This window comes from Carica papaya, chromosome 7, assembly GCF_054855325.1.
Source record: "Carica papaya isolate Zhongbai chromosome 7, ASM5485532v1, whole genome shotgun sequence".
Taxonomy (NCBI): domain Eukaryota; kingdom Viridiplantae; phylum Streptophyta; class Magnoliopsida; order Brassicales; family Caricaceae; genus Carica; species Carica papaya.
Genome location: NC_142315.1, coordinates 25,752,041 through 25,779,832, shown reverse-complemented (window position 1 = coordinate 25,779,832; position 27,792 = coordinate 25,752,041). Strand labels below are relative to the sequence as shown.

Here is a 27,792-nt window from a genome sequence, read left to right as displayed (position 1 = left end):
AATTTGGCAATGAATAAAATACAAATGTTCTTAAGCTCTTGACTATGTTTTGAAAAAATGAATTTTGTTCCTGAAATTCATTTTAAAATTTATAGTTAAAATCATAAGAGGTAGGAGATTCTTGAACAAATTACTAAACTTAAACTTCAAAAGTTTTTAATAAAATGTGAAGTGTATTACTTAAATTTTATTAGAATTTTTTACTTTTTCATAATCAGAACAAGTATTAATCTTCTTATACAGTTAACGAAAAAAAAATGTGTATTTTTTTCAATGTAATCTTAATTTATTTAATACAGAAATCATAATGTGTAAATGGTGATAATTTTAGGTTAATTAATTTATGATATGATGTTGGTATGATGAAATCTTATTTATTTTCATTTTTAAATTGATAATATGGTTATTTGATGGTGTTTTATAGTATTTAAAATATAAATTTTAGACAGTTTTAAAATTACCAATTCAGTAGTTTGTAATTGATTCATATTTTTATTTCGTTTACATTCTCATTAAATTTTATTAATTTTTATTTTATCTTTATTATATATTTGAATAATAAATAAATAAATTTTAAAATTTAACTCATAATAAATAATTATTTAAAATACTTTTAAATTTTTTATTTCTTAAAATAATTTTAGATTTTATATAATAATATACAATTATAATTATTTATTTTTAATATATAAATAATTTTAATTTTATTAAAATAAAATAAATATAATAATATAAATAATAATTATATAATTTTTTTATTCCATTCTTTTTATATATTATTATTTTTTATTTAATATTACATATAATAAAACAATAATAAATTAATAATTTAACTTAAAAAACAATCATACCAACCTATCAATCTAAATAAAAAAATTATCATTATCATACATTAATATATAATTTTTTTAAACATAATAAAATTTTATTATTACTATCCTGTATCATTACCACACATTATTGTACATTAATTATCCACCACAAAATTCATCCAAACAAAATATTAGTTGCAGTTATTTGCAGACGGCGTCTCAATCAGTAGAATAATTGACAGTCCGCCAAAATAATTTACGAGAAAGACATTACATACTGATAATATTAAAAAATTCAAAAACTACTGAAATACTCCCCCAAAGATAACTACTAAAATACAGAAATTAAAAAGTGATACAATAAAATCACACAACTTTACCAATCTTTGAGGAGTTCTCCAGCAACATCCTTATAACTTACTTTCTTTTTCTTCACAACTTCCACAATCTCAACATTGGAATCCATTGATTGTTTTTCTTCTTCAATGATTGGATTTTTGTTTTCAGCCTTCTTCATTCCGAGGCTTGGAAGCATGTCCATTAACATAGCTTGAACAGGATCAACCGTAACTTCCAGCTTCTCAGGCTTCTCACTTCCTTGACCATGATGCCTTTCACCTCTTTCACTAGCCTCCCACTTCTCCAGCTTCCCACTATTGCCACGGAGCAATTTGTTTGTCTTAATTTCAGGAGCTTTGTCAAAAAATTCTCCACTTCTACAATCTTCTGCAGCCACATGCTCAACTGTCTTGCTTCTGCATGATAAATCTAGATTGTCTACTAGGCGAGTTTGTTGAATTTCTGAGTTCTCATTGCCAGCCATTCCATGAATACCTTCATTCCTTGGCGTTGTATCATTCTCTTCATCGTTCATTTTTTCATCAGAAGATCCACTATCCTCTGTTTCATTTTCAGATATTTTAGAAGCGATTTTGCCAAGACGTGGCCGTGTTCTTCGAGCTTGGATGACATTTCTACCCTTCACAATCTTTCCAGCAGGCCTTCCTCTTTTCCTTTTCCCATCTCTATTGGAGGAGTTTGGTATTACAGAATCTTTCCCAGAAAGTTTCCCTCTTCTCTGTTTCCCCTTGTTGACAGGCAAAGGCAGCAAATTCAAGCTTCCTACACCATCCAAACTAGTAGGTTTTTCCATATCTTGGTCCGAGTTGCTATAAGAACATACACATACAAAACATGGTTAGATTAGTCATTCAAGTAGAATCTTACAAATATTGAAGTAATTTCTTCTCAAGTAGGTTCATTTATAGATTCCAATCTATCCAGAGAAGCTACCATCTCTTACACTGCAGGAACCTGAATGGCAATAGACTACTGGCAGTTGTTTATATGGTGATTGTCAACTTTAGTATTAGAAATTTAGTTTTGCTTACTGAAGGTGAGGTGATGACTACAAATGGCACCTAATATAACATCTACAATATGCCTCTGCATTTTATATGTCAAAGATACAAGAAACCAGAAATACGTGAACTCCTAGCCACAGCCTTGCTAATAAATTACTAACTATGCTTACATGGAAATCTAAATTATTTATAACTTAAACTTACCTCTCTTCAAGTTTTGACCCATAGTAGCCCTTAGGCTTCAAGCTATATGCATCTTCTTGCAACTTTTGCTCCCGCTCCAAGCTGTCCTCCAACCACTGAGATTGAACAACATGCAATTTCTTCCTTGATAAGAGACATCTCTCCTCAGTACCGAGACTGCAAAGAAGAAAGAGAAAATTCCAGCTCATAGTAAAAACTCACCAAGAATGTCATAATTTATCTATTATATTAGTGACAATGTAATATTACAACGGTTATATTAAACTACAAGAAGATTATTAAAAGCAAGGGAAGCTAAAGCTAGAGAAACATAAGTATTATATAAATCACAATTGCACACAATTTTCATTCTTTGGAGGAAGGCTATGACCTCATGCTATACTTTGCAGCCACATTTGTAAAAGATCAATAAATGAAATGGTCACCAAAGAAATCTCTCTAAAATAATTATTAATTATTGCTAGCAAAAACCAAGGTGCTTCTGTCCAACTAAATTCAAGCCAATCTTCAAAATAACTACATTATCACAATGGATCAATGGGCCACCGGCCATGTGCTAAGTATGGCTAGACCTATAAGGTCCTCTTCTTTAGTGAGATTGTGTTCATTAATTGAAAGAAAAAGGCCCTCTGGTAACCATCTTGGACTCTCTGAAAGGATGATTCAGCCACGCAGAAGCTCTCAATTTCTCTTTCCAAATGGTCCTTAGAATAGACAGTGGAACCAGGCCAAATCTTCCTTCTCTATTTCATTACAGCTGTTCCTTCTTCCAATCCAATTATATTATGAAATCCATCAATCAGTTTACATACTGCTAGATCAACAGCAAGACATCAAGAACAATAAGCTTCTCAAAATAATAGTTACCAGTAATTGTTAAGCATCTTGATCAAGCAACACAACAACTCTAAACTGTAGATACCTTTTCATAAGGAAATCAAAATCCATTCTGTCCCCCAATGCTGACAAGAGTATAAAATGAGAAGCATGGGCAAGATTGTTACTAACTTTTCCACCACCCATCAAAACTTCAAGTGTCAACCTCCTCAGTGTGAGTCCCGACAAGGTTTCCCAGTCAGGTTTGCTTCAGGAAAGGATCAAAAGAATGCAATTAAACAACTGTTTGTGTAACAAAATCATCAAAATACCAAGTAGATGAACTCATGATGGTTCTGAGATCTTACAGAGACTCTGTACATGTGTAGAAGTAGATGCAGCAGCCATGAAAACAACACCATTTGTCCTTTGGACACAGCATTTTTTTATAATAGTCCACATTTTTTATGTCTTCGGATCCATAAATATTACTTAGGAGCTGGAGAACATTAAAGGGTACTATGTAAAGCTACAATATATACTTCCACTTTTTCAACAAAAAATATGCAAATGGAATTGCTATCTGATTCTCTACTTGTTTTTACATACAGTTTGATAGCACCTCTCAGATATATAATTGTGCAGATGAACATTACTACCTGTTTAATGTCTGCAAGATCAAGATCGCAATAATAAGAATCAGAAAATTCATCAATTTCTTCATGTAATCTCTTCCTTGAAGTATCCGACAGAAAGAGGAAATACCTAGCAAAATAAAATAGTCCTCATCATGAAACCACATTCTCTCAAAAGGTCCCAAGGTCTAAATTTGGTAATAAACAACAAATTAAATGATAACAAGTCTCACTTTGGCTGAAGAGGGAGAAGCTTCTTTTGTGAACAACAATCCAAAATCCAAGAATAATGGATGATATCTCCCCGCAGCTTTGCTCCCTGATATTTAATCCCTACCATATTTTTTTCTCAATTATAGTCTTCAACCAAGAAAAATCCTCCATAGATGTCTGCAGTAACTGTGTAGAAGGAGTTTAACTAGAGAGAGGGTGGGGGAGAGAGGAAGAGGGAGAGTGACATACCAGTATTTTCAGCTGCAATACAGTGAGTGACAGAGGAGTTCAAATTCATGGAAAATGCCCCACCATTCTCAACAACCATTTTGTGTAAAGAATCAAGAGAATATGTTGGAGGCACATTAACAAAGTCTAGACATGTAAAGGAGAATCAGAAAGGGAAAAACTAGGAAGAATGAAGAAAACAAAGAAGAAACAAAAAAATTAGAGTATCAGAGGATTCAAAACCCAGAAAGTCAGAGATTGAGCAAATTTGAGTAATATATTAGTTATGCTCCAAGTTACATTGCTATACAGTAAGGAGAGGTCCAAGACCACGTTAAAAAACATTGAGAGAGAGAGAGAGAGAGAGAGAGAGAGAGAATAAAGGAAATAAAGCTAGTCTGACCAGTAGAGATGTTAAAGGATACAAAACATCATCTTTGAGAATATGAAGGTTTTTCCCTTAATGTTGGAAACATCAGTATGAAGAAAGTGTGACGGAACAACTGAGACATGCTTCTTATCTCCCCTTTTGGAAGACCTTCCATGCTTCACTCTACTACCCGGCAGCCCTTCATATTCTTCATGTTTCTGTGTGGTACCATTACTTGAATGTACTAATTCTACAAATGCTGCAACGGATAAAACGAAAGACCAAACCTTAAGATAATACCAAAAATGTCAGTCATCAAAATGGCAAAACACCAAAAAGCCAAGGAAGCGTGTCCATATTTTCTTCTTACACTGCACATCAAGGCATTCATGCCAAGGCTTGTCATATCTTACTCTATCAATACGCGGAAATCTCAGGCTGTATGGTGCAGCAAATACCTGAAACAGTAATGGAGATATATAAACAAATGATTAACAACCTTAAGCAGCAACTGCAGTACATTATTTCATAAATCAACAGAGAAAAATTCAGGGTCATTGGACACACCTCGGACCTTATAGTCCTAATGTCACTGGTAATAGAAAAAATTATTGATCTGCAATAGGGATAAGAAAAAGCCAGTAAGTGACTCTTATTAATGTCAAAGAGATCTATTTCTTTGATCTTGAGAGTAAATAAAAAATTATACTAACTTCTCAGGGCTGTCAATCCAAACATCCGGTCTCTCTTTGGAATGATTTGTAACCTGATAGAAGCTTGGTGCTGCCTTCTTTGGGTATTCATATTTCCTAAGAAACATAAAAAGTGGAAAATATATAAATAGCAGTGAGGTATGATTTGAGACAATTCTTGTACAAGCATCTTGTCATTAGTAAGTATATCATTGGCATTGTTTTCATAGAAACAAAAAATATATGTAAAAGTGAGCAATTGCCAATGATAAATGTGAAAAATAATCAAATCTGAGATCATATGGCAGGCAATAATGATAATAAAATCTTTAGTTCTTTCATAATCTCCGGTTTGCTTGTGGAACATCTTTTCCCGGAGTGCTGGAAGTAAGCATCAAACTTTGACTTCTAGCTGTCTTCAAAGTACCTAAAATAAGGTTTTAATTTGGAAACAACAGTATCAAGCTCCTCATCAGAAAGCCCAGTACCCACCCTGCAAAAGGAGATAAACCTGCAAGAGAACAAATTGATTATTGTGCCGACAAAGGACAGATAAAAAATGCCATTATAGTTAGATAAATTATTCAGGAAATATCCTATAAATAATAGTTCGCTTCAGAGAATTGACATATTTTTCCCTTCAAAAAAAGAAATTAATTCAGCCTACAACCTTTTTATTATTGACATAATAAAGCAACTCCTTATCTATTCTCCAGTGTATATTAGATCCTCATCATAGAGCTTCAACCGAGATCAATTAGGCATTGGCAATGTTCTTTTTGCCAAGAAACTAACAGTTGCAAACCCTTACCGTCTGGGATATACATTTGGTCCTGAAGACTCAGCTAAACCAACTAAGAATTGTGCAACCTGAAAAAGAAAATAAAAAGGTCTGCAGTCATAAATGACATAAAGGGGAAATAACAGAGGTAGGCAGAAATTGAACCTCTCCTCCACGACGTCCAGAGCCATAGTATCCTCCTGTTGGCAATTACGAAAATGTTAAACCACTTCTGTTAAGAATTGAAAGTTTTTTTAAGTAAATATATGCACCTATGATAAGAGCATCTAAGTCAGAACCAGCACGAATATAATCCGGCTTCAACTTCAACCACTTTCCACTACGGTCACTAGGTTCCCATTTGGAACCAAGGTCTTTTATGACAATTCCTTCGTCTCTGAAGCAGTAAGACATCAAGCATAAATGACAAGTTAGACAAGAATAAATAGCCAAGACTTATGTTCATGCTTGGCTGCTTAAAAACAAAACAGAAAATCAATAGAGAATAATATTCTTGGCCATAAAATTTTTTTAGAAGAAAAAGAAATATGAGGGCCTCAAGAGAATTGCTCCTATTTCATAGAGGTAGGGTAGAAAGGTGGCATCACTTTGGTGCCTACCTTTGTTCTCCAAAAAATAAATAAGTTGTTGGAAAAGAGTATTACCTATTTTCGATGGTTTCCTTGAAAAATCTGTCAACATCATCGGCACTGTAAGCAATACGTGACCAACAAGGCTCCCCTGCATGATTAACATAGTCACAAGTAAACTCCACGCAAATCTAGTATAGATAAAATATAATGAAAACCTTATGGTAAATAAGAACTAGTTAACTGAACCAGAAAAGATTCACTGCAAACAAATGTAGACAGCAAACTCCACACAAAGTCACAAGCACATGACTATGTTAAGCCAAACTTAGTAAAAAGCTGACTCCTTTTTGCTCTAAGCTTATGGAAAATATTCAGCTAATTGAAAATCTAGCTGGTACCAAATGAATCCTAAGAACCAAGTAGCCTTGCCACCTAATTTATGGAGGTTCCACTTCACTGTCATCTACTATTGCAGAAATACAAGGACAGACAGTCAAGTTTATGCTAAGGTAACAAAGAGAAATTGACTACTGAGAAGAATTAGAAACGGATTAGAACACTGGACAGGTGGTATCTCCTGTATTTGAGTCAGATTTCTTCAAAAACACAACTAATGCAAAAATTGCAAAACCAATTGGTGCCAGAATAAAACTATTTCACAAATAATCTGAATAAGAATAACATCAAACATATAACTAAGTACTAGTCATTCATATATTCCTGCTCACACTGTTGTAATTAGGTAAATACTAGTCTTTCGCATATTCCTACTCACATTATTGTAATTAAGTAGATACTTGTAATCTATATCTCCCTTACCAAGAGAGCGATGAGAATTAAGACCCCCATTTGGTACTAGAATCTCTAAACGGCCTTTCAAAGGCTTCACCACTTTCTGTAGCAGCTCCTGCCTTTCCTTCAAACTTTGGTGGATGACACTAGTATCTCCGACATAAAGGATATCAAATGCAACATCTAGTCAATCACAAGTCAAGTTCAAGAAATTGCTTCAAACCACAAAACCTTTTTTTTTTTAGATTTTGAGGATGCATGATATGTCTCTCAAAACAATCATGGGTAGCTGGGTGGGAGTAAATCGAGTTATTGAAAAGATGGGCTACACCATGACTCCAATTTGAGTCACAAACTAGAAGGATACAACACAACTGCAACAAGAAAGAAAACACAAATTAATTCTTTTAATTGAAATACAAACTACATTTTGAATAAGCATTTTCATTATGGAAAGAAAAAAAAAATCACAACAATAACCTGTCTATGACTGTCAAGCCCTTCTTTCGCTGCCTTGGCTGCAATGAGATTATTAAAGATAATAATTGGTTAACAGTAGAAGAAACAGAACGGTAAAATGATCAAATTGGAAAAAGAATTCTAGCAAATCAAAGCTTTGATGACCTATTTCTTGGTTTGAACCAAACTCAGCAAATTGATCCAAAGATGTGTCCCAGACCAACATTTCTCCATCAAGAATACACCTATTTGACGGTTAAAAAAATTGTTGTCATGAGAAAAAACAAAACAAAAATTAGGACAATATAAACCCAAAACTTAGAAGTGTCATAATACATTAGATATGAAGTAACTTAATAGTGGTCTATCTACTTAAACAAAAACATTTCAAGCATATGGAACAGGGAAAAGGGGAAAGTAAGATGCATTACAAGATAAAAGCTAAGCAAGCCAGCAATGCTCTCTCGTCATCATAAATTCTTACCTATCAACCAGAACATGTTGCACGATAAGATCTGACATTGCATGTGCATATTCAGAGTGATCAAGAAAGTTCCTGCCATAACAAGCAAAATACTGAATCATAGTGAATTACATGTGCGAATAAATCAACTTCCTTCCTAATTTTCTTTCTTGAAGTACTTAATTCCCATAATTAATATTCTAGCAAAGAACTAGAAGACCATTAACCTCAACAAATTTCTTCAAAATAGAAAAATTTTCTTGCAAAATATTGCCAACCAAAAATCTTCTAAGCCTTAAAAATATCTATTTTAAAAACATAACAGTGATCTGTGATGAAGATGCTGAGAGACTGCACCTACCTTGAGAAATAGTGTATCTCCGTTCCATTTTTGTGAATTTGGATGCGATCTCCATCAAATTTACACTCAACAATCACTTCCTTCCCATGAAGCTACATGTATAGAAGAATAGAAGCATAAGACTGAAAACATTATACTCTCGTAGTATTTGTTTTCAAATTTCTAGGATAAATTGACTGTACTTATTGAAGCTGCTAAATTAAGTCTGCCAATGTACACCTTCTTCCATGCAACAGTTGCATCACCAACTCTCATAGCCAGTTGGGGACGCACAGCCTTTCCTACTTCAATATCCTGCAAAAAGTAACAGGCACAATGTGAAAAATTGATATTATATAGTAAACACCAAATACAATTTCTAGTAAACCTGGCACTTGAAAATATGCGAAGAGTTGCATCCCAAAAGCATAAGGGATATCAAAACTGTTTCTAAATTTGAAAATTTGTAATAAACCTGCCGCTTATGCCGTTGACTGCGATCTCTCAACTTTTCACAAACTAACTTTAAGTCACAGGTGACATTAAACAAATCTTCAGCATCAGGGTGAAATTCATGAAAAATACTCTTTTCGCTAATCCCCAATTTCAGATCTGCAGTCATTTCATAGCGTAAGTGAAGCCTAGATCATATTTAAAACAAAAATATTCGAAAGAAATCCAGAAACAAAAAGAGCATGATATTTTTTTAAAAGAAAAAAAAAAGCACAATAATAAACAAACCTTTAAGAATTATCATGACAATCCATTTCATTTCCTGGGCATTTGTCATCTTAATAAGGATAGAAAGGACTGAAATCTTCTCTGATCTATTGCCATTTCTTAAGAAAAAAATAAAACAGGCCCAATTAAAAATAAAACTTAAACAGTGATAATATTCCAGAAGCATCAAATATTATAATGGAATAATTATGTTAGGAGCCTAATAGCCTATTATAAGGATTTAAATTCAAGCAGGTTACACAACTTAAAAGAAAAACCATTCACCACAAAAATATATATACACACACAAAAGTAAACCCAAATAAGCATTGAAAGGCAAGATGGCTATGCAGATTTTGTTAGAATGTACAATAAATTGAATCTTGTCTTCTCAGCTGAACTTTCAGAATAACTGATGAAATCCCACTAAAAGATTATGTTATGGCAAGCTCGTCAAGAAAGAATCCATACTGACAAAATTGGTAACTTGAAGAACCAACAACAGGAGATAATAACAACAATAAAGAAGGTGGCTTTCTAACAAAAAGTGAATCGAAATAAATCCTTTAATGTCAAAGTGAAATAGAGATCCAGAATGAACAAGGTGATTATCCCTGTAAAGCATCCTTGAGCTACGGCAGTAAAAAATGCCCCTTCCATAAACATTTTCCCCCTGATTTATCCCAGCTCATCCCTAAAGGTTAACAATCCGGCATAGATGCGATGAAGAAAGCCAATAAGTAATACCTGTTTTCACTCGAAGCTAAGCGATCAAGCAAATCATTTAACTCCTTGATTGTGAGTCCACCCGAAGCCATTCCTTGCCTTCTCTGCAGGACCTGTTTGGCAAGAAGAGTAACTACTACTTACCAAAAAATAACAGAACGAAGTAAAATAAAGAGGAAAAAAGTCCGAAAGGAATACCTCAGCAGCAACGAGAGCAAAGTTTCCCGCATTAGCACCGGCCTTGGCGCCGGCTTTGCGCCAGTTGATGAGACGCACGGCGTCCTCGGAGTCCCTGGACATGCCGAGGGCATCGACGAGGCAGGTGGCGAGTACCGACTCCTTAAGACCGTAGGTCCCCCGCTCTCTATCGAGCGAAGGAAGGATAAGGCGAATGGCAGCAAAGTAGTCGACGGGTTTGCAGAAAGTGTCGAGGAACTTCCGGAATTTGGAGCGCTTCTGGGTGGAGGTTTTGCTCTTCTGAATCCAGTTGAACAGACTTACTAACACGCTGAACTTGGTTTCCTCTGTCATTTCTCTTCTTCTTCGTCTCTCAAGCAGCTCTTCTTCAGGAATTTTGAATCCGTGCGTATATATCACCGAGCAGGGGAGTTTTCTCGCGTAAAGCTTGCAGCGGAAGGAGTTATGGGCACGCTCCAGTTTCGGCAGAGCTTTTTTTTTTTTCTTTTTCTTTTTTTTTTAATTCACATTTATTTGCAATTTTATGTTAAATATAAAAATAAATATTGATTTATAAACAAATTTAAATATAAACTCAAATATAAACAATATATAATTTAGAGCTGCTTTAATTTCTTGTGAAGTCAACAGGCCTGAATAAATTTCTCTCTTTATTATTTATTTTATTTTCTATTTTTGCTCTATAAAATTGTAATTATATATTTTAATAATTTTTTCTTTATATATGAATTTATCATTGTTTGCTGTTCGAAGATATGATTTTAATTTCTAATTGGTGTATTTATATTTATCAAATTTAATCTTTTACTATTTGTGTATATAATATTTATAAATTCAATTTTATAATAAAAGCTATTATAAGCAAAGCAAATATCACCCGCCTTTCAAAGCCTCCTTAGTTGTGTAATACCAAAGGAAATACACGATTGATAGAAAATGAATCAAAATTTCATATGAAGTTATATTTTTTATTAAAAAATAAATAAATTAAATTTTAATCTCATTATAATTATCTCAACTAAAAAAAATACGATAGTCATATAATATTTTTTTCAGTTGTATACTTAATGATTACTTTAAAACTAAATTCAATTTGATTGTTGCATCTCAATTACAGAATTAATAGATTACACATTTGATCTTGTTGAATTAAATATTATCAGTTAATCATTATTAACTCATAATACACTTATAAAGTAATAAATTCTATTTTTTCAGTAAATGAATCACTATCAATTCATAATACACTTATAAAATGATAAATTCTATCTTTTTAATAAAATATAAATTTGTAATTTTTAAATTAAAATGTAATAATTTTAACCATTATACTACTGTGTCAGTATAAAATTATATTGAATTAAATCAATATATCAAAATTGTATTAAGTGATTTATCTCTTTCGGACAATTTTATAGACACCCTATTCCAAACTAATAATTCTAGTTCAAACTATTATTCATAAAAATTGAAATTTAAGCGATCATATTAGGAAGAAGACCTCTTTGCCAAAGTAAACGCCTTGGAGATCTCAAACTTAAATTTTGACATAAAACTTCTAATCATTAAACAATGAGTTGCAGCACAGAACGATAAAGAAATCAAATCAGATGCTACATAAAGAATGGGATAAGAAGGAGATTCAAGATACTCAGCTATTAAGGAATTTACAGGCATTAAGATAATAATTCACAGGTACAATCTATTTTTTTTATAATTTTTCTCAAGAAAAAAGGAAAATGACTCAACTCATTAGTCAATGTCGTTTGACCTTTAGCTCTGCACTTGCTTCGGCTATGTGTTGCCTGAAATGGAAGCTCTTCTCAGAAAGTTGAACCATTGAACCCGAAGAACGAGCGCTAGGCCAAGAAAGAAGAGAAAGAAGATGAGCATTTGTATTAAGCAAAAACTATTCTTCAAATTTCATAATGATAAGCCAAGCATGTGCATCATATCATACACACAATGTGCATGGGCACACAATGTGCATTATACAACCTATTATTTAAGTATTAACATCTCTCTTGGGGGTCAGACCTTGCTGAATGCATGGATCAAGCATAGAAGATATAGTTAGAAGTTCGAACACAAAATTGATTTTAATAGTGTACGAAGTAATTGATTGTAACCAGTTTCCTTAAAAGTTTGAAAAAACGACACAATTTATTATTTAAACATCAGCAACAGCGAGTTGTTTAAGTGCATTGATGAGACATGAATTGATTTCTCTATTTTAACATTTTGATCCCTTCAGAACAAACTTCAAAGAAATTTTTCACTTTGATTCAAAATGCCAGTCTTTTAATTCATGATAGAATCAATTTTTCAATCTTATAATGCTATCTTTTAATTCATGATACAGAATGAAACCAAAAACACTAAGCTGTAAGCTTACTGGAGCATCGTAAAATTTGATGTAGAAGCGGGAGCTATCTATTGAAAGCTTAGTTTGAAGAATCTCAGCAATTGTTGAACTCAGCTTTCCATTAACACTTGGCCCAAGTCCACCAATCGAGATCAATTCTCCATATGCTGCTGGGCCCTCTGAACCAGCCAATGCAATGGGCACTCCACCATTTACCAAAATCATCACGTACTGAACAACAAAGAAGAAGATTATGAGCATTATCCCAAAATTTTAACAAAATTATGCATATATACCCATTAACCCAACTTATGAAAGACCAATACTTTACCAACATCAATTTAACAAAAATTATGTCAACTAGTATACAGCTAGTACTTCAAGCAATGCATTTTAAGTTTGAGAATTGAAAAACTTATTGGTGGTGTAACGGCCCCGGAAATTTTAAATGAAATGTATATTAAAAATGTCAATGCGGAAGCGAAGTCAAAATTCGATTAACATCCCTTACACTGAAACCAGAAAAACGTGCTCAAAATATAAAAGATCAAACTAACTAAAAGAGAAATTCGAAAGTAAACTATGAATATGACTTTGGAGTCTTTAGGCGTCCCCTTCGTCGTCTTCTTGCGGAACGGGCTTGGGAACAATGTCTTCCTGATCTGAAATGATTAAATAAGGAATGAGCTACACTAGCCCAGTAAGGACATCACGATATCTCACCGTCACGGAGATAAAGGTGGGTAGAAAACACAAAAAGACCAATGGAGCATAATTTACAATAAACTCATTTATCAGTAATAAAACCTTTTACCATTCACTTACCTCGATGAAATTCATAAAACAATATACGAAAGCAATAACATTATCATCATCATGAAATCATATAAACTGTGTAACATAATACTTATCACGCCTTTGCAATTCAATCATTTCACAATTACTTTTCCTCATTCACCAGCCTACTAGTATCCATGGGGATCCATAGGGGTCCCGCTACCCGTTACCCTTAATACTTGTAATCAGATTCCAGGGCCGTCCCCATACCCCGTCCGGTATGAGTGCCAAAACTGTAAACCTCAATACCCCGTCCGGTATGATGGTGAAACGGGCCGTCCCCATACCCCGTCCGGTATGGGCGCCAAAACACATAAGATCTCCATACCCCGTCCGGTATGAGAGACCATAATCCCGGTAGGGTCCCCTACGGACCCGGTCCGTCCACCATCTCCCAAGATATCTAGTCAGGCTGACCCCATTACACAATTATCAATTTATACAATCTTCCATTCTTCTTTCCCTCAATCAGCATCATCAATTCGCATTTAGATAAGTAAAACAGTAATTCATGCCAAACAGACAACATACAGTATCGGTATTTCAGTCATTCAACCAATAATCAATAAAACAGTAAAATATGCACACGAAACTATAAAATGAAAACATTAAACCTCATACTGCATTTAATACTGAAAATTAGATCAAACAATAACAGACCAACATTGTATCAGACTCGGGCTCCATTGGCAACCTCAATCAATTATACATCTATAAAGTCTCAAAATACTGTTTAATTATTTATTAAGCTTTAATACCGTGATAGGAAATAGGGTGGGGGGTCCTTACTCGTTTCGGGTTCCGAACACGGCTTCACAGTGCGCTTACAGGCTGTCCTTAATTTTCCCTGAATTTTTCTCGGGGAACTGAAACACACCACTAGTACCTGCACGTGTTCCAAAAAAATCCCAAATTAGGCCCAGGACCCCTTTCGACCCAAATCGCAACTCCGGCACGGCGGCTCCGCCGTGCTCCGGCGACGGCGCCGCCGCTTGCGGCGGCGGTTTGCCTCGGGTTGGCCGTTTCCGGCCGAATTCGGCCACACTCGCATTGGTTCCTGCGATAAAACAACTCTACGGCCCTCGAGGGGCCGAAAATTTACGGAAAACCGAAACTTACCGGCGGCGGTGCTCTCGGGTACGGCGGCTCTCCGGTGAAGTTCGTGTTTTGGTGATTCGGCTCTGATCAACCTATAGAGAAAAGAATGGTGATCACGGTGATATAAAAATTGCATTAAACGGAGGCCGGGAAGGGCCTCATCGGAGGCAAAAACCGAGAAGGGGCGCGGCGGCGCCGCTGACTTTCGGCCGTGTTTTTCGGCTGTTTGGCCGGAATTTTGGCTCCGATTTGGCCACTGGAGAAATCAGCGTAGAAAAACGAGTCGGGGGTATGGAATTTACCTCGATCGGCGGTCGGAAATCCCTCCGGTGCGGCGGCGGGTGGCGGCGGCCGGCTTCTGGTTCGTCTTCTCCGGCGAGCGGCAGGCGGCTAGGGTTTGTGGTCTGGTGTGGGAGTTCTATTTATAACCCTTTGCCCTTTTGATCTCAGCCGTCCATTTTGTTTTAATCTGGGCCGTTCGTGCGATTAAATCTGAGCCGTCCGATCACACGCTTGATCTGGGCCGTCCGATCGCGCCTACGCGGATCGCCAACGTGGCCCGTTTCGGAACGACGTGGTCTTGCCATGTGGCAGGTCCCGGTTGGCCAAGACTGCTGACCGGGCCTGCTGACGTGGCTGCCGACGTGGCTTTTTTTTTTTTTTTTTTTTTTCGGCCCCTTTCCGGGCGCTACAGGTGGGGTTTCATCTAATGTTTCGTGTGGTCCTGTGCTTTTCTTAAATGGTATTAATCATTTGGACTTCTCACACTTACGTAGTGATGAACTAGGTCAAAAGGTTTATGGTTACGGCTTAGACCAAACATCAAATAATATTATAAGGATAAAGCATATGAAAATAACTATGCTAGTAGCTTGCTCTTTTCTTTTATATATAAATCCAACTGAAGATCGAGCTCTCAACATAGATTCTCACACTCACCAAATGCTTGCCGCTTGACTTAGCAAACACATAACAAAGAGAAGACCCTGAGCAATATCCCAAATTTTTTTAAAAATAAAAATTATATACAGTATATTAATAATATGGCACTAAGTGGGTGCCACCCATTTACAAATATCTATATTTCAGTAAATATCCTATGACATTCTCAAAATATTTCATCCCATAAATGCCATGACCCAAAATCAAAGAAACAGAACAGTATATCCATCTGTCCCTACTTTTAGATATCTTACTCTTTATCCCCTATTACGCCATTCTGTTTCTTTCTTTGCAGACTACCCAAAAAATAGTTAAAGGAATAAGATATACAGACTTTTTTTTTTACATATGCCTTCCCAAGCCCTAAGCTCATCTCTTACCGATCCCGCATCAATATCCCCAAATTTAATCAAACCATCAATACACCAATAACCCAAATTGCAAGAACTCATATACTTTTTTTTTATAAACCAACATATTCTCACTTAACATTTGGCTAAGGATATAACACCAAAATTTCATCCAAAAATTTTGTCAAACAAGTAATAGTCACTAAAACGAACTACCAACCATCACATTACTGAGCAACAAAGAGAAGACCCGTGAAGAATATCCCAAATTTAACGACACTAATTCAATAACCCAAATTGCCGAAAGAGACCCGTCCTTCCTCATAAGTAACAGATTTTCACTCAGCGTTTGGCTAAGAATATCACGCGAAATTTCAGTCAGAAATTTCGTCAAACAGTTGATAGTCACTGAAACATACTACCCAACGATGGCAAAATTTCTAGAGACTAACACACCCATGTAGAAGTAAACATGTACATGTTTGGCTATATACATGCGGGAGATAGAAAGGTATGGGGTCTTAACTGATTCGGGTTTGCCAATGATTTTAGCAACAGCCTTGGTGGCGTCCTTGAGAATGTCAGAAACCGTGACTGCATCCACTGGCACGTTTGTATAGAGGTTCAAGGTGGGCATCTTCTTCTTCCTTCTTCCTCTGATCCTCTCCTCGAACGGGTGGCTTCTAATGAAGCTTAGCGGGATAATGGCTGTCAGCTTATTGGCTTCTTTTTTCTAGCCGTTATTTTGTAGTATCTGTCCTCTGCGTCCCCGCCATGATTTTTTTTCTAGTTCGATATATGTATGTATTTTCTTCTTCTAGATTTTTGTTGTATATAACAGTAACATAAATACAATATAAATAATATAAAATTTTAATATTTTGAATTAAAATAGACTATATATCAATTTTAAATAAATATTTTTGTACTTAATATGTACAAAATTAAAAAAATAAATAAATAAAATTGATTAATTATGTATATGTAAATTATAATTTAATATTTGCATACAAAATAACTATTTTTTTTAAAATAAAAATGAATAGTAATATTAGTTAGAATGTTTATGTACAAAAGATAATATTTACAGATCAATAATTATATCTAAAATATATTCAAGATCATCACAAGATTTAGGGGTGCGACCAAGAATGATTAGAACAAAAAAAAAATGAAATTATCTAATTTTAATAGTGACAAATTTTTTTTTTTATCTTAAAAAATTTTATAATTTTTTTCTTTCTATATAGTTTATATAATCGTTAAAAGAATAAATTTATACCATTTTTTACTTAAAGTGAGATATTACCAAGCGAACAATTCACCCTTAACAGAACCGGTTATAACCCAAGAGACACCGAGAAACTTATAAACCATTATCCATGGTTCATAGGACGATTAGCAGAAAAGAAGATGGCTGCAAGTATGCTTGTAAAGGACACACTAATTAGCCATCGTAAAACCTCTTCTCACATGGTTGTCAAGCTGGAGAATAGAATCTATAACAGCTTCTCAAGCAAACACCAAAATTCTTAGAGCAACAAAAACTATTCCAAAATTTTTTATTTTTTTTTTTTGAGGAAAGATAGTAGTAGAGTTTTTGTCTATCAAATTTTTATAGAGAGATTTAACGGTAAAGGAATCATTTTTACTTAAATTTCATCTTAATTTATAAACTTCAGTACCCATTTTGACATCAGCAAAGATTTTGAGAATTTCTTCGTACTCTTCAACCTCCCAGTCTTTCAAATTCTTGGTGACAAGCCACATTCCAAAGGCAAAAGAAGAGCTGATGCCATAAACATTTTTAAGAAGAATATTTTTGTTTCTAGCAATGGTAAAAATGTGAGAGAATTGGCTTTGAAGACTCATTTGGCCACACAGCAAATATCATGTCAAAACCAAATTTTGTCTCCTTTTTCCAGTAATTCATTTGGAATTATTAAGAATCATTTTACTATAATTCCAAATACTCTTTATAATAGATTCGAACCAAATGTTGAAATTTTTTTAAAAAAATTATCTTGGAATTTGGATGTAATTACACCGACATTAACAATAACTTTTTAGATATATAAACATTAAAATCTTGAGATTTTAGAAATAAAAAATAATAATAATAATAATCCAGCACTGTTGAAAAATATTTTTATCCATTTCAAACTTTATTTTATTTTATTTTATTTTTTTTTATCATTTTTATGTCCCTGCCCAAAATAGACAATATAATTAATACATTTTAGATGCAAATATCTAAGAAATAACAATTTTAGAAAATGATTAACATGCAAGCAACTAGTCACAAACAATTTCTGACATTCCTACCTTGTACCATCTTTAAATTAAAGATACAAATTACAACAATTTAATACCGACCCAATAAATAATTAAAACAAACAAACAAATTACAAGAAATACACTAACTCAAGTCACTATTGATTTTCACTTGAATTATATTGAAACAATTTAACACTCTGGATTCTGAGAGGCATAGCATGTTTAATCATTTTTTTTGGTTCAGAAAGGATATAGTTAAACATAAAAGGAAAACAGCACCTACTTCATTACATCATTTATATGGAGAGTTAAAAAAAAGAAGCACCTACTTCATTACATCTTCGATTTTTCTCCCCTACCTTAGCTACCTCAAAAATTACCAGTAAATATTATCTGCTTATGTCAGACATCATCGCACCAGGAGGCGCAACCTGGGGAGAAAATTAAATCTGAATATAAGTTCACCATGGTCTAAACTCAAAGCCTGTAACTACTGTAGCTCCCAAGGCCAGATGTTCCGTAACCCCCACTGCCACCACCACTATAGGGCTGTCCTGACATCGACGACGAAGATGGTGTGTAAGCTGTGCTTCTCAACTGAGAATAGGGGGACGGCCTGTAAGCAGTGTCGATCTTGCCGTAGCTGCTCGAAATTTGTTCTTTGTGATTGCTCATGAATTCCTAACAGACAAGATAATGAAAGTATACATCAGATATTGCTAAGGTGCTTTGATTTCACATTTTACCTACAACATTTGCTCTCAAAACCAGATTATTTAGAACTTAATGAGATTTGTGTATATTTGAGGCTAGAGTTTGGCGAGATATCTAATCTGTACTTTCCAGAATTTCCCTATAGTGAATGCAAGATCCATCCCTCCTATGAAAGCAGGCGCAATTAGCCAAAACATGTATGTTTTTGTTCTTACTTGCTAATTGTTCAATTAATTTACCTACTGGCATAACACTAGCATTAAAAATCTAAATTCGTGACCAAAATTGTTAAATTATGCTAAAAGGAGCCAATAGCTCGACATCAGAGATTGGCAATGGAAAACAGCATAGCATTCAGAAATACACATGGGCATTGAGGATTCCAGATGAAGATAGTAAAGCTATTAAAACTGGAACAAGTGATGTTACTTTAGCAAGATTACCCTTTTTTTTTTTTCTGAAGGGGTGCCATCTATATACATAGCATTTACAAACCTAACAAAATATCCATCAGATCTCCTAGATTCTCGCTAATATGAAGCCTGTGACCCTTGATTAAAAATCTCTTTTTCTTTTTGAATAAACCCTTGGTAAAAAATCTTAGGATCTGGAACCACTGGACGCATAATTTTTGCTATATGTCATGATTTCAGGTAATAGAAATTCCATTAAAGAATCCAAGTAACAGGAAAATACAAGGAAAAAAGTTTTACTAGTCTATTTTGGCTGACAGTAAGATAGAAAGTCCAAATACTTTCTCAGAAATGGAGAATCTAGAAAAAGAAAATTTCTTTAGACGGCTAAGTTCAGCTCATTTCCTAATTAATTCCCAATGATTTTCTCTTTCTGATTCTTATACATGCATAATAAGAACACAATTACTGGTTCAGTTATTCTTAAGATAGGTAATTTGAGAAAGCAGGGAAAGCTCATTATTAATGGGTATCCAATGTGTGTTTCCAAGAAAGTGAATCCCCTAACCATCACCTTCCTTGGTGTGTTGAGACTAGAAGGCTATGGGATATCTTTGTCCTTCCTAAACCGATCCTGGGTGCCAGTGGCTTGTTTAGATGAATTATGGGCATGGGATGTCATTAGGGTGTGCAAGACCTGGGAAAAGCTTATCTCCCTCACTATGTTGGCTATCATTTAGGTCATTTGGGTCATTTGGAAAGAAATGAACAAGAGGGCTGGCATTATGTCTCTTTTGCTAACATTAGAGATTAATGGTTCCGTAACATGGGTTTTCTGTTTAACGGTCGGCCTCTCAGCAAAGAAAGAAATTTAGGGAACCTCATAGATACTTTAGTTTCTTGTCTCAACCTGTAAATCTTCTTTCATGGTACCCTCTTGTGCCTTGCTAATATTAATTCTATCTTTCTCTCTCAAAAAGAAATTACTGTTTTGAGTCACTGAACTTTTTGGTAGTAAAAAAATTAACTCCTACTTTCAAGAATGGAGTTGAATTTCTACCATTACAGAATTAGAAGTGAGGATAGTGATAACTCTATGGAAGATTTGTAATCAATTTTGTAAAACAGAAAGAGAGAAGTCAGGGGATGGACAGATAATAGCTCAACGACTCACTGAAATTAATATCTCCAAGGAAGAGAACTATATGAAATTTCTGTTCACAAACTCTCATCTGAATATTTTTAATTTCAGCAAAGAATGCTTGCTCAACTTAACGTACCGCATCAAGGGAGAACAAACAAAAGTATCTAATTTCTGTTAGACATAAATAAATAGACTTCTCTAACCTGAATGAGTTGTTGAGCCATCTGAACTTGAGATGAAGTGCCTTTAATTTCTACTGTCATTTCATCAGGCAATCCTCTGCTCTCTTGCACAGTTATGATGGCTCCACTAGTCCGACGAATATATGCAATATTGGCTCCTCCAATTCCAATTATGTCCTCAGCATAAGCAAATGGTATTTGCATTGTTTGAGCAATCTAATTATATAAGACAACATAAGATATGACGAGACTGATGGTATAGAAAAACTACAAATCCAAATGAAGCTCAACTAAAACCCAGCTCCTCCTGCATGCCCCATTTTAAATTTGTAAAAACAGTTATAACAATAGAGAATAGCATCAAAATTGGAGAGATGTTTACAACTAAACAAACAGTGAAACTGATTACAGCTTATCGCATTTTGCTACTAATTATCAACTTGAACCAGCATGATTAATAGCATTTGACATGTCTATAAAGCAAAATTGTGTCTGCAGAATGCATTTCAAACATTGAGACAGCAAGAATAAACTTTTAAACACCCATTTGCTATTCACGCAGTTATATCATAGCATAATTGTCTAATCCTCTTACAACTTAATTTCAGACCATAATATGATTAGAACAAACATTTTAAGTCAACAAGAAACTTTGGAACTTGTAGAAGGAAACCAACCTGTGTAACAATGGGAGCACCGGCAGTTCCAGCACGACCAAGTCCAGAAGAACGCATCACTGGAAGTGCAGGATCTTGACTAAAAAGTGAGATTCCAGATGGCTGAATTTGTGATTCTAACTGAGTTTCACGTTCAAGAAACAAAGACTCCCTCCTAGCTGAGAGAGGATAATCAGTTATGCTTCCACTTTGAGAAGAAGCATGCAGCGATGGCTTGTCAACCCATGTTTCTACTTGGCGATCTTGAGAGACTGTTGCATTATGCTAAATTTGAAGATGACAAAATTAGCACATTGCACAGCAAGAAATATATCTTACTGGGAATTAATAGAAAAATCAAGCTTACATTCTTCTCAAAAAGAGGAAGGACACTTCGATCAACCAAAAACTTCCTCAAGTGTCCCACCACTGCTTCTAGAGCTTTGAGGACCTTCAGAGCTTCTCCCTGCAATTCTACAATCCTCTCATCTGCCGCAGCATAAAATGGTGTATCATCTGACAGACAAAAATTATCATGTGCCCAGTTTAATTACAGAAAGATGTTATGTGACACCAAAAATGATAGGAAGATGTCCAAAAATCAATGAAGACTGCATCAAAAATCGTAACAAAGATGGATGGGACCATAAGATATTTTTTTTCACATCTTGGGATGAAAGAATCAGAAGCTCAAAGACCCTTATAATTGACTTAAGCACACCCTGAACCTTATTGATAAAGGGTTTAAAACTTGATGATCAATGGCCAAGCTCTTCCAAACTATTAGGAGTAATAAAATTATTCAAGACTAATAGGCATACACTGCTACTTAGAAGTTCATAATGCTGCTCTTGATGTAGGAGAATATTGAACTACTCAATTACCAAGAAAAAAAAAACTCCAACCAAGGAATAAACTTCTAGAAGAAAGACAGTGACAAATATGGTGTAAAAACAGCATGTAAGAACTTATTTCGAAAAAAAAAAAAAACAGCATGTAAGAACAAACCGCATCTCCTGCTATTGGCTCAAAGCCAGCTTCCAATGGACCTAATACTAAAGGCAAAGAAATCTCCTGTTCCAGGCAAGGGAAGCCTGACCACATGGGTTAAATTAATGCCCAAAGAAAGACACCCTACATGTTGGAGTAGAACACGGAGAGACTGCTATGAGAAGATAACCCAAATCACGATGGAACTTGCACAACTGATAATGTGGCTGATGATCATAATAAATACCGCCCTTTGGTCTATTGTTTGACACATCTTGGCGGCACCAAGAGTGAAAGAAAGATCACCGGCATCATTTTTTTTTTTTAGATAAAAAGTGTGAATATAAATTAACAGGGCACCAATGGGGGTACCACCCATTTACAAATTTACAAATCTGTTAGGATATTAATAACATCCCCAAAATCCTCATCTCTAATATTGTCATGACCCAAAACAATGTACCCAAAGCATAATCCATTTAATGTGGCTTTGACTTCCATAGAGGAGTCTCAATCTTCTAATACAACTTTATGCAACACCATTGAAAGGAGCTTCAATAGACAAACAACTCTTCCAGTAACCCAACAATGTTTTGTTTCTTTTCTCTGTCGTGTTTACAATGATATTATCACAAGATAGTTAAGGATATTTCTTAGGTGTAAAGTGATATCTAAAAATTTCTATATAGATTCTAAGTTCATCCCCTAATCCTCATTCCCCAAGTAAACTGATTATTGTGACCTATAATACAGCACTTTCACGTTTCATTTTATTCTGTGCAAGTGAAGGGAAGAGAAGAAAAGAAACGAAAGACACATTTCAGTTCTATTGTGACAATACTGCAATTGAAATGCGTGGATCTCCAATATTTCCTGATTAGCGAAATTTATACATGTTAATTCAGCAAAAAGAGCGCATTCACTGAAAATATCAAAGTTCATCCTGCCTTGCACAACTGCTGAGATCCATTGTGATGGAATATCATAAAGCATCAGAAATTCGGTATTGCAATCCAGAAACATGTTTGGGAATAAAAGGGTAATACCACATATGATTGATGCTTCAATACTCAAAATTTAAAACATACCTCCTGAGAATACGCGAACTGATGCACCAGTGTTCTCTTGTATTGACTTAATTAGCGAGCCTTGTTTTCCGATGAGATTGATCCCTTGTGTGGATGGCACCAACAGTCGGATTGAACAAAATGCAAGTCCAGCAGCTTTAGCATCACTACCATCTTCAGGTAATCCAGAAACACGTTTAAAAATTCTTAATACTGCATTCATTGCAGGGGAGAGAGGTGCATCTGGCTCTTCCTTTCCGGAAATTAGCACCTGAATAGAATTTTTTAAAAAGAAACAGAGTAAAAATGGCCGAATACATGTTTGTCTGTGCTAATATCTTAGAGAAAGAAATCAGCTACCAAGAATCAAAATAAAAATTAATCATGCCCCTGGAGCTTGGGGGACAGTTGCATAATTAACTATAGAAAAGAAAATGTTCTCTTTTTTTTTTTTTTTGAAAGGCAGAAGTCTGAAACTGTTTTAGTCATCTATCCCTGGATACGAGCTTCCGGCAGTTCCTTCATCTGACCATAGACTAGAGCCACTTTTGATTTGGTAAGATTTTATTCATTAATGACTTCAGATTCTTTCATTTTCATGTAAAGATCATTTCCTTTATGAGTACGTTCGTCTACTCCGCCAAATACGGATACACCCCCATGAGCTTTGGGAATGTTATTGATTAATTCCATAATGAGCACTGTTTTACCCACTCCAGCTCCTCCAAAAAGTCCAATCTTTCCTCCACGACGATAAGGGGCTAAAAGATCTACTACTTTAATTCTTGTTTCAAAAATAGATGATTTTGTATCTAATTGTACAAAGGCAGGTCTAAGTGTTCATAAGTTGAGTTGTTTGCATACCTTGCAAGAGTTTTAACGGTTACTTAAATTATTGCAAGTTACAACTCTGTTCGTGATTTCCCTGACAAGTTTCTTTTTTTGTCTTATTTATTGCATTTACTTGGTCTATTCTTTGTGCTCTCTGTTCTTTTGTGCAGTTCTTCTTGCCTACTTCACACTTAAACTAACACGTGCCTCATTTTTCTCTTTTGTTAATGTATGTTCATAACATATAACCAATAAGTCAGGCTAAAACATGACCCGATGGTTGGTTTCCCACAGCATTTTCTCAGTTAAGGTGAGTTAAGATGACACAACAGAACACTTGAAGAAAGAAGTGACACTTGATAACCCACTTATTAGTTATTTCTCAGTTTTACACGAGACTTGAGGATTTATTCATTGTTGATTCCTCAATTTAGCATAATACTGGTCGTTTACTCATGTCTTTTTTTTGGAGAAAAAGTCATTTATTCACAATGAATAAAAGAATACAGATCCCATACAACAACAATCTCTAAGCCATTCCTGAAAAAGGATTGACTTTAATTTCCAGTAACCTTATTGTTGCACTAGTGTTTTTTATTTTAGTTACTTTCTGGAGACAGGAACTTGTGCCAACCCAAAGAAACCAAGAAAGTGTAAAATCCTAAAGTTCTCTGAAGAAAGAATGCCCTTAATTTCCACTAATTAAACGGAATCCTAATCTACATGAGGTCAATCAGAAGATAAATTTTCCTTTTGTTAAACCAAAACTAAGGCAAACAGTTGGCGAAATGATAAATACCAACTACTGCAACAAACTATTCTCGGTGCAAGACAAACTTCTTCTCAGTTTATTTTTGCTGGAGTATGATCACTACTAGACACGTAATGCTAAAACTTCAACCCAGCATTCAAGCTTCGTTTTGTCTAGTTTGTTAACAAAGCACAGTGGAACTCGTGAAATGGAAACAATTTAAGGGAGTATCGAGCTATGCATATAATTGAAGCAAGAAAACCCTAGAATATATAGCGAACAGGAAGAAAATAAACATGAAAACATTAAATATACAAATACAGAACGCGGAAAAGAGAAGAGACATACAACACGATCAGGAGAGGAGGCCGGGCCGTCAAGAACTCGGATGCGAGCACGGGTCTCTTCGCACATCTTCTTAATGAGGTCGCCCTTGCGCCCGATAATGCTGCCGACCTTCACGAGCGGAACAATTAGCCGAAACACGCAGTCTCCCGGCCATCCCGGCCATTTCTCTACAGCTACGTTGCCCGTGGTTGTGGGTTCCGCTGCCATAGTTGGTTCGGAGTCGCTTGCGGGATTTCGGGTCGTGGACTGGTTGTACTCTGCAGCTGTTGATAACGGGTCGGACCCCGTGGCTGTCGGTTCTGGATCTTGTTTAGAGCCGTTCGCTGTTGCAGTGGTGGCCATAAAAGCGAATAACCGAGCTAGCTAGCGAGCGAGCGAGCGAGAAAGAGTGATGCAGGGAGAAAGAAAAGGGTTAAGTAGAAAAGGTTTATGAAATGCCATTACTCAAAAAGCGAGAATTTTGAGGGTTGCAGACTTTCAGGAATCGATGGGTACCAATACGACGACGTTGCGTTTCTGGAATTGATGAACTGTCAATACGACGACGTGTTCCTTATTTCTCTTTCGAAAATTATTTGGCTTTTTTTTTAAATTTCTCTCTCTCCTTGGCAAATTACAGTGGTGGCTAGGTGATCTTAGAGACTTATTTTAAATGGCCCAGGCAGGACTAATGCCAATTTAATCTAAATATAATTATATTTTTATTATTCTGAAAATCTTCATTGTATTATACACACTTAATATTTTGAAATCTATTGCTACTTACTACCACATAATTAGCACATAATAATAAAAATAACATAAGTTATATATAATAATTATGTTCTTAACAATCATGAACCTTTTAGTTTAAATGCATTTATTAAATTTATTTTAGAAATTACGTGGCTATATTCTTTTTTAATTTTTTTTTCAAAAACACCCCTTTATTCATAATTTCACTACTTTTTCTCATAATTATTTTCAATTTCGTTTATAATTCTATTTTCCTCAAAAATTTCACAAAAATTAAAATAAAATAAAATAAAATTATTTAAATGTATAATTTTATTAATTATAAAATTATTCCGGACTTGGGTGTTACAATTTTCCTCTTCTTAAGAATAAATTTGGTCCTTCAAATTTTTTCCCTCTCACTAGTCAAACAGTTGGGAGTACTATGCTCTGAAATCTGATTTTACTTCTCAAGTGACCTCGTCCCTTACGTGATTATGACATAAGACCTTGATGAAGGGAATTTCTCTGTTGCGAAGTAGTCTGTTCTTCTTGTCTAAAATATCTACTAATATCTCCTCATATAATAGATCATCCTAAAGTGAAAGTGGCTCACGAGACAGGATATGTGAGAGGTTTGGATTGTACTTACGTAACATAGACACATAAAACATGTTATGGACTCTAAATAGTTCTAAAGGTAGTGTTAGCATGTAAGCATACGTATTAATTATGTCCAAGATCTCAAACGGTCCAATGAACTAGAGATTTAATTTTTTCTTCTTACTTTTACTGATACATTTGAAGGGAATGACCTTAAGAAACACCCGATCGCCCTTCTCAAATTCTAAATCTCTCATCCGGGTGTCTGCATAATTTTTTTACCTACTTTGAGCTGTGTGGATGTTTTTCCTGATTTTAACTATCTTGGTTGTGGTCTCCTCTACCAAATTTGGGTCAAACAATTTTCTATCACTTACCACTTTCCAACAGATCGATGACCTACAGGGTCGGCCATACAATGTCTCACACGGGGTCATACCGATATTTGTTTAGTAACTGTTATTGTAGGCGAACTCTATCAAGGGCAAATGATCATTCCAATGCCCTCCAAAGTCTAGAACATAAACTCTGAGCATATCCTCTACTATGCGAATTGTTAGTTCTGACTGTCCATCGGTTTGAGGGTGAAATGTTGTGCTGAGGGATAGTTTTATTCTCATTACTTATTGAAAACTAGACCAAAATTGAGAGGTGAACCTGAGGTCTCTATCGGATACCATTGTCACCGGAACTCCATATAACCTGACTATCTCTCGAATATAAATTCTTACTAGTTTGTTTAAGGGGTCGGTCATTTTGATAGCCAATAAATAAAAGGACTTGGTGAGTTGGTCAACAATTATCCAAATAGCATCATGTCCTGAGTGTGCCTTAGACAACCCTGCTACAAATCCATAGTGATATATTCCCATTTCCACTTCGGAATCAGTAATGACTGAAGTAGCCCACCTGGACATTGATATTCTATCTTAACTTATTGACATACAAAGTACTTGGAGATGAAATCGGCGATTTCACTTTTCATTCCGCTCCACTAAAACCGGGGTCTCATACTTTGATACATCTTAGTATTTCTAAAATGTATGGTAAATTTTAAGCTATGAGTCTCTATCATGATGTCTCTTTTTAGTTCACTGTCATATG

At 35.0% G+C, this 27,792-nt stretch overlaps 3 protein-coding genes and 1 long non-coding RNA gene across 5 annotated transcripts; all 4 read right to left on the bottom strand.

Annotated features, from left to right (window-relative positions):
• Nucleotides 1–903: 903 nt before the first annotated feature.
• On the bottom strand, nucleotides 904–10,897 carry ATLIG4 (DNA ligase IV). The gene is made up of 27 exons (XM_088207332.1): nucleotides 10,407–10,897; nucleotides 10,230–10,321; nucleotides 9,504–9,589; nucleotides 9,238–9,374; nucleotides 9,003–9,077; nucleotides 8,784–8,875; nucleotides 8,444–8,515; nucleotides 8,125–8,204; nucleotides 7,981–8,018; nucleotides 7,868–7,874; nucleotides 7,528–7,683; nucleotides 6,781–6,856; nucleotides 6,388–6,512; nucleotides 6,281–6,315; nucleotides 6,146–6,204; nucleotides 5,762–5,845; nucleotides 5,356–5,451; nucleotides 5,210–5,258; nucleotides 5,013–5,100; nucleotides 4,698–4,901; nucleotides 4,294–4,419; nucleotides 4,065–4,164; nucleotides 3,856–3,961; nucleotides 3,565–3,695; nucleotides 3,303–3,464; nucleotides 2,381–2,536; nucleotides 904–1,981 (listed from the first exon to the last, which is right to left on the bottom strand). Exons 1-27 carry the CDS (start codon nucleotides 10,737–10,739, stop codon nucleotides 1,189–1,191), a joined length of 3,558 nt encoding a protein of 1,185 aa, XP_088063458.1. The 5' UTR covers nucleotides 10,740–10,897; the 3' UTR covers nucleotides 904–1,188.
• Nucleotides 10,898–11,933: 1,036 nt separating this feature from the next.
• LOC110811091 (Tautomerase/MIF superfamily protein) lies at nucleotides 11,934–16,817 on the bottom strand. 2 transcript variants are annotated; one of them, XM_088208031.1, is made up of 4 exons: nucleotides 16,525–16,817; nucleotides 13,365–13,433; nucleotides 12,802–13,002; nucleotides 11,934–12,265 (listed from the first exon to the last, which is right to left on the bottom strand). In XM_088208031.1, exons 1-4 carry the CDS (start codon nucleotides 16,633–16,635, stop codon nucleotides 12,230–12,232), a joined length of 417 nt encoding a protein of 138 aa, XP_088064157.1. In that variant the 5' UTR covers nucleotides 16,636–16,817; the 3' UTR covers nucleotides 11,934–12,229. The 2 variants fall into 2 exon arrangements, with proteins under 2 accessions (XP_088064157.1, XP_021893162.2); XM_022037470.2 differs by lacking the exon at nucleotides 13,365–13,433 and having other exon boundaries at nucleotides 16,525–16,810.
• Nucleotides 14,274–16,518, bottom strand: LOC148253098 (uncharacterized). Its single transcript, XR_015813460.1, has 2 exons — nucleotides 14,728–16,518; nucleotides 14,274–14,494 (listed from the first exon to the last, which is right to left on the bottom strand). It is a non-coding gene; the product is annotated as an uncharacterized LOC148253098 (long non-coding RNA).
• A 1,596-nt stretch (nucleotides 16,818–18,413) lies between the features above and the next one.
• Nucleotides 18,414–25,822, bottom strand: PEP (RNA-binding KH domain-containing protein). The gene is made up of 6 exons (XM_022037479.1): nucleotides 25,372–25,822; nucleotides 23,463–23,712; nucleotides 21,752–21,900; nucleotides 21,406–21,669; nucleotides 20,750–20,944; nucleotides 18,414–18,956 (listed from the first exon to the last, which is right to left on the bottom strand). Exons 1-6 carry the CDS (start codon nucleotides 25,711–25,713, stop codon nucleotides 18,753–18,755), a joined length of 1,404 nt encoding a protein of 467 aa, XP_021893171.1. The 5' UTR covers nucleotides 25,714–25,822; the 3' UTR covers nucleotides 18,414–18,752.
• Nucleotides 25,823–27,792: the final 1,970 nt, after the last annotated feature.

Bases quoted from the DNA above. Each gene is read 5' to 3' on its own strand.
- ATLIG4 (XM_088207332.1), bottom strand. From the start codon at position 10,739: ATGACAGAGGAAACCAAGTTCAGCGTGTTAGTAAGTCTGTTCAACTGG. The intron at 6,513-6,780 runs GTAATACTCTTT...TTACTGCTTCAG, and splicing joins AAGGAAACCATCGAAAATAG to AGACGAAGGAATTGTCATAA. The intron at 5,101-5,209 runs GTGTGTCCAATG...TTACTGTTTCAG, and splicing joins TTAGGACTATAAGGTCCGAG to GTATTTGCTGCACCATACAG.
- LOC110811091 (XM_088208031.1), bottom strand. From the start codon at position 16,635: ATGCCCACCTTGAACCTCTATACAAACGTGCCAGTGGATGCAGTCACG. The intron at 13,434-16,524 runs GTTAAGACCCCA...TAATCATTTCAG, and splicing joins TCATTGGCAAACCCGAATCA to ATCAGGAAGACATTGTTCCC. The intron at 12,266-12,801 runs GTAAGCTTACAG...TTCTTGGCCTAG, and splicing joins TCAAATTTTACGATGCTCCA to CGCTCGTTCTTCGGGTTCAA.
- PEP (XM_022037479.1), bottom strand. From the start codon at position 25,713: ATGGCCACCACTGCAACAGCGAACGGCTCTAAACAAGATCCAGAACCG. The intron at 20,945-21,405 runs GTTGGTTTCCTT...TTATATAATTAG, and splicing joins GTGCTCCCATTGTTACACAG to ATTGCTCAAACAATGCAAAT. The intron at 18,957-20,749 runs GTTAGAGAAGTC...CTTGTCTGTTAG, and splicing joins TGGCTCAACAACTCATTCAG to GAATTCATGAGCAATCACAA.